A 6,570-nucleotide genomic window follows, 5' to 3' on the forward strand; every position below is an offset into this window, starting at 1 on the left:
GTGCTCTTATTGAATTGGGCAAGTATTTCCTTTGACTCAATGAGTTCTTTGGTAATGGCAGCATTGGTCTCCTTCAAGGTTGCATTCTCAGAAATAGCCAAGTTTAGTTCACCTTGCATTTCTTCTTTTTCCACTTTGCTTTCTTGGAAATGAGTGGTAAGTGCACTGATTTCTTGCTTCATCTTGGAGATCTCATGATCTTTGTCTTTTACCAGATCTTCAACTTTCCTCCGGTTCTCAAGCTCTTGACACATCCTGATAGTTAGTCCTTCCAATTCCCTTCTTAGGTTGGCATTAGACTCATTCAATTTTTCAACTTCTTCAACTAGGGCATCCATATCCGCTTCATCAGAGGAATTGTTTTTAGTTAGCTCCATCAGTTTCTCAACATGCTCTCTCCTTTTTGCTAGAGAGGCCTTATATTTGACCATGAGTTCATCATAGACTTTCTCAGTCTGAGTGAGCCGATGAGTAAGTTCTGTCATAGTGTATTCTCCATATCTCTTTCCAAGTGGTTAAACTTATAGAAAGGTAGGCTCTGATACCAATTGATGAATACTAAGAGGGGGGGGGGGTGAATTAGTATACTAGAAAATACTAAACTTAAATACTTTAACAGTTTAGCAGTAAATCGGTAAAACAATTTGACTAACAAACCGATTAACACAAATACAAACCAAACAACAAATAAGACATTCACCCATAGAAGCACAATCACCATAACACAATATATTTTGACGTGGAAACCCAAACGGGAAAAACCATGGTGAGATGAAACTCACAAGTAACTATCTGCAGAATAGTAAGAAGACCGGTTAAGGTCATACAATGTTCTTCACTAGAACAAATCTTGTTAGGAATCTCAATCTCTATTAGGAGATAAGTATAATTAAAGACTACCTTGTAAGAGGATTTCAAATCCACAGTTGTGAACCACCTTGTTAGAGGATTTACAAAGGCTTTGCCAAGCCTACTCGGTTAAGGGTTTCAGACTTGTCGAAGATGTGAGTAATCAACAAGTGAATGATCTAGATACTAGCACAGTATGCTTGGTTAGATCCTTGATAGCTCATTGTTAATGCATTCCAACATTACTTCAGTCTTTAGTAGATCCACACTCTGTTACAACATATAGACTCGATCTTCCCTTCTAAGATCGCACATACAAAAACTCATCAACCACCATAACCCTAACAACTATCCTACATCACTTTAAAACCCTAGACATGATGTCCTTATAAAGGAATCTGATTTCATGTCAGTCCAATAGGATTACATTGCATGTTCCTAGGTTCAATGCATCAAGACACATTTGGTAACATGACACAAAATCACCGTCAAAGTGTCAGTGGATGGTAACTCATCACAAAAATACCGGTTGGTAACTCATCATAGAGTAATACCGGTTCAAACATTAAACTGATTATCGGTTGTCAAAAATGAAGATTGGGAAAATGATAACTGGCACTTAAGTTTCTTTGCTTCGCTTGAGATCCTCGAACCACTTGAGGTCTCTATACCGCTTGAGATCGCTAAACACTTTCTGCAAAACACCGATAGCCTAAAGACTATAACACAATACCGGTTTGGAACAAATACTGGTTGAGCACAACTCATACATACAAAAAGTTATCTCAAATCAAGTGTGTGTCCATCAATGACAATCACAACATAAACATCAAAAATGCCAACAGCTCCCTGCCTTGAGAAGCTTCCACTGGTGGCCCCCAACTTGGATTTCCCCAAAAAGGATCCCAAGATTAAGGAGCTGGGTTCTTTACCTGGGGAAGCTCAAGAGAACTCCTGGAAAGGTGCCCTTGTTGGTAACTCCAAGTCAGAGATTTCGACGTTGCTGCCAAAAGTCACTAATGGTGAGAAGGGCCCCGAGATTTGCCTCCCAGACAGTATCATGAATAATATTGCTTCCTCCCTTTACATTTGCCTGGTAGGAAGATTCTTAGCCTTCAGATCCACTATAGATATGGTCAAAAGATGGGCCGGTTCTAAATGGAAAATCAAAGGTAGTGTCTCGGTCTCTGCTATGCCTGGTGGACTCTTCCTTTTTAGATTTACTGCAGAAGAAGACTTCATCTATATTATGTTTGGTTCATGGTCTTATGGTAAACATTGCCTTACTCTCTCCAAGTGGAAGTCGAGATTTGACCCAAGTGCGGACCTCCTTAGACTGGTGTCGATTTGGATCAAACTCTCGGGCCTCCCCCTGAAATTTTGGGACGATACCCTTTTCAGATGGATTGGTAACTCATTTGGTCAGTTTGTTGTTGTCGACAATGTGACAATGCAGAACTCCAGACTTGTTTATGCTCACCTTTGTGTGAATGTGGTTGTTAACAACCCACTCCCTAATTTCATTGCCCTTAAATCTAAATGGGGTAAATGGACACATGCTATTGTCTATGAGAACGCCACCCTGTATTGTCAAAGATGTGGTAAACATGGTCATGTTATTGCGGACTGTCCGACCCCACAACCTCTGAAGGAAAAGCTGAAGGAGAAGTTGTCATCCCCGGGTATTGTTATTGGGGAGACAACTGATAATGGTAATCCCCTAGCCTCCGACAACATTGTGGGTTAGACCGAGGACTTGATAGAAAAGGCGGGTCCTCAAGATACCACTGAGGAGGGATACCCCTTCTTGGCTAGTATTCTTAATATGATAGTTACCCCTGACTCCAAGAAGGCTCCTACCCCCTCGAGGAGATGCTTGGTCCCAGAGCTAGAAGAAGGAGAGATCCCCCAAGCAAAGATTGAACAAGAGGGTCTCAAAGTGGAGGCGAGTATCAAGGAGAAGAAAGTGCTCAATATTTCCACTCCACCAGCAATCTTGCATCTTATACCCAACTCAGTGGGAAGTTGTGGGAGGAATATCTGGAGCACTAGCGTTGGGGCCTCGCCTACCACAGGGCTTGGTTTGGACCCGACCTCCTCTTCGTCTTCTACCAGATCTTCTAGGGATATCACTACTCTCTCTAATGGTAGTCACTCTGCCCCGTCTTCGCCAATGGATAAGGAGAAGGGGGAATGGCAGGAACCGAAAAGAAAAACTAGAGGAAATAAGAAGGCGAATGTGGGAAACGACCCTAAACCAGGCAGACCCTCTAAGAGGACCCTCAGAACTAAGGTAATGGCCAGGGAAATTTCTAGTGGAAGGAAATTAACTCGAGAGTCAACTCAGAAGGGCAAGAAATGAAGTTCCTCTCATGGAACTTAAGGGGTTTAAACAACCCCCAAAAGCAGTATGCTCTTAAGCAATGCATACTCACCAATAGAGTTGATATGATCCTAATCCAGGAGGTGAAAATGACTTATCAAAATTTTTCTATGCTTGTTGATAGTGGTTGGGTGCTACCTTTCATTATGGAGAGGCAGAAGGTGCTTTAGGAGGAATTGCTACTCTTTGGAATAAGAGCAAGCTAGATGGGTTTGCAGTTGGCTCTTCTCACAACTTTCTTTCCACCAGGTTCACTATGAATAACTTCTCTTGGTTCTTTTTTAACATTTATGCTCCTAATACTAGACATGGTCGAGTTCTGATCTAGGAGGAAATCACTACCTTCCTGACTAACAATAAGGAGGATTTGTTTATGTTAGCTAGGGATTTCAACACCCTCCTTTATCCTTCTGAGAAGATAGGAGGTATAACTGACTACAGTGAGAGCATGCTTGACTTTGCTGACTTCATTAGAAATAATGAGTTACTTGATCTTGACCTTCAAGGGAAACCTTTAACCTGGTCTAACAATAGAAAAGGCTCCAATCTGATTCGGGTCAGGTTGGACAAGTTTCCAATCTCTGCCAAGTGGAACATTGGAATCAATTCCTCGCTCTTGTCTCTCCCACGCACTATCTCTGACCACTCCCCCATCCTCCTCTCTTGAGTTGACAAGATGACCTCTGGTCCCTCACCCTTCAGGTATGAGATCATGTGGCACTCCCATCCAAACTTCAAACAATGCATACAAAACTGGCGGAACTCCCCTATTCAAGGTACGACTATGTTCAGAATTTCTAAAAAGTTGGAAATTATCAAAAAGGAGGTGAAATCCTGGAGTCTTTCTTCCTTTGGGGATATCTTCAAGAGAAAAAGGAGGTTGAAACCAATTTGGACCGCCTCCAGAGGACCATTGTGGAGGGGACTTCCTCTATGGACACACATACAGAGGAGGACGGATGGAGAGACAAATGGAAAGAAATCATGAATCTAGAAGAAATTTACTGGAAGCAAAGATCTAGGATCCAATGGTTAACTGAGGGGGACATGAACACCTCCTTATTTCACAAATTGGCCTCAAATCATAAAAGGAGGAACACTATCCGTTCCATTATCAATAACAGAAATGAGGAAGTGGTGGGGAATATTGAAATTGGTCAATGGGCTTCCCTTCACTTTGCTAATGCCTACACGAATGATAGGGTCGGTGAACCTACTGAGATCAGTGATAAACTCCTCAGTATCATCCCTCAAGTCCCGAATGAGGCTGATAATGAGTTGTTGATAAGCCGTGTGTCTGAAGAAGAAGTTAAAGATGTGATTGTTTCTATGGCTGCCTTTAAGGCCTCTGGTCCTGATGGCTTCCCCCCTACTTTTTTTCAAGTTTTCTAGGAAACTGTGAAGTATGATCTAACTAAAGCTACCAGGTACTTCATTCGCACTGGTAAACTCTTGAAGAAATTGAATAACACTTTCATTGTTTTGGTGCCCAAAGTTCCTAACCCGAAACTCATGACTAACTATCGGCCCATCAGCTTATGTAACTCAGTTTATAAAATTTTCTCTAAAGTTGTTGTCAACATAATAAAACCCCTCCTTGATAAATGCATCAGTCCCTCTCAAAGAGGCTTTGTTCCGAGCAAGCAAGTTCTTGATGTTGTCATTACTACCCATGAGGTCATTCACTCCATGGAGAAAAGTTGCAACCCAAGTATGGCTCTCAAACTTGACATCTCTAAGGCTTATGATAAAGTTAATTGGAAATTCCTATATGCGGTCCTTTCTAAGATGGGATTCTAGGAAAGATTTATCAATATTATCAGGGTGGTTGTGGAAAGTGTTCACTATTTGGTGATTTTCAATGGCACCCCTTGGGGCTTCTTTAAGGTTGGGAAGGGGCTAAGACAGGGAGACCCTCTCTCACCTTATTTGTTCATTATGGTAGCTGAAGTCTTGAGTAGCAATTTCTCCAATCTGATCAGGACCGGTAGAATCTCGGGGGTAAAAGCTGCTTCCACCCTTCCTCCTATGGTTATGCAATAATTTATGGATGACACCTTCCTTTTCGGCCTATCATCTGTGATAGAGGCTAAAGAATGGAAACATGTGCTAGAAAAGTACACCCTTGCCTCTGGTCAACTGATTAACTATTGCAAGAGAAAGGTTTATTTCTTTAACACAGACATAATTCTTCAGGGTAAACTTATGCAAATCCTTGGATGTAGTGTTGTTGATCTCCCTGATTCCTACTTGGGTCTCCCCCTCACTATCGAGGAGGTCACCTCCCACTTTTGGGAATCAATCTTAGAAAGAATGCAAAAGAAACTTGCTGGATGGACTGGAAAAACTCTAAGTAGTGCGGGTAAACTCCAGCTCCTGTCGGCCTCTCTTCAAGGTGTTCCTGTCTACTTTCTCTCTCTCTTCAAGATTTCCAATTCTATGGCTGAGAAACTCAAGAGAATCCAAAGAAGCTTTCTGTGGACAGGATTGGAGGAAAAGGCCAGAATCAGCTTAGTCAACTGGGAGAAGGTGTGCAAACCAAAGGTCATGTGTGGCCTTGGGATTAGAAAAATCTTTGATCTGAATAAGGCCTTGTTGATTAAAATCGGATGGATCCTTATGAAGGGAAAAACTGACTGGAGCATGATTATGAGGGCCAAGTACATCAATCACACCCCTTCCCCTCCCTCCTCTCTTCCAATGAACTCCTTCCTGGGTCTAAAATATGGAACAACTTTGTTAAGAACAGGAAAGTACTCAAGCAAGGACCAAAGTGGCAAGTTGGTAACGGTGAGAAAATTAGATTTTGGGAGGACAACTAGATTGGTGACAAACCCCTTGCCTCCTCCCAGTTCAATTGCGTCATGGTCACTCTCAAGGATTTGTTTGGCTCCCTTGTGATAAACTACATATCTCCCTCTCACTGCTGGTTAAGGCTTGCTGATAGTCTAGGAAATACCCCCCAATGGATTCATTTGGCTGAACAACTGTAATCCCTTCTTAAGGGGATCAGGATCCCCTGTTTCACTCACACTGATAAACTTATTTGGACTGCGAACCCCTCAGGGTCTTTCAGTGTTAAATCAACCTACAATCTCTTGGTTGCCTCCAATTGTTGCTACAACTGGAAAGAAGTTTGGAACTCTCAGCTCATCCCTAGAATTAACTTCTTCTAGTGGACGACCCTTCACAGGAAGATCCTTACTATTGATAATCTAAAGAGGAGGGGATTTACTCTTACCAACAAATGTGTTATGTGTAATTATGCTAAGGAAAGCATAAATAACCTCTTTATTCATTGCCCCTTCGCTTCCAGGGTTTGGTAAAAAGTTTTACAT

At 42.0% G+C, this 6,570-nt stretch overlaps 1 protein-coding gene across 1 annotated transcript; it reads left to right on the plus strand.

The window, feature by feature from the left end:
• The first annotated feature begins 1,684 nt into the window (after window positions 1–1,684).
• Window positions 1,685–2,596, plus strand: LOC131876482 (uncharacterized). The gene has a single exon (XM_059221898.1). It carries the CDS (start codon window positions 1,685–1,687, stop codon window positions 2,594–2,596), a length of 912 nt encoding a protein of 303 aa, XP_059077881.1.
• Window positions 2,597–6,570: the final 3,974 nt, after the last annotated feature.

Source organism: Cryptomeria japonica, chromosome 6 (genome assembly GCF_030272615.1).
Source record: "Cryptomeria japonica chromosome 6, Sugi_1.0, whole genome shotgun sequence".
NCBI lineage: Eukaryota > Viridiplantae > Streptophyta > Pinopsida > Cupressales > Cupressaceae > Cryptomeria > Cryptomeria japonica.

What these genes read in the sequence shown, in the direction of transcription:
- LOC131876482 (XM_059221898.1), top strand. Translation starts at nt 1,685, where the DNA reads ATGCCAACAGCTCCCTGCCTTGAGAAGCTTCCACTGGTGGCCCCCAAC.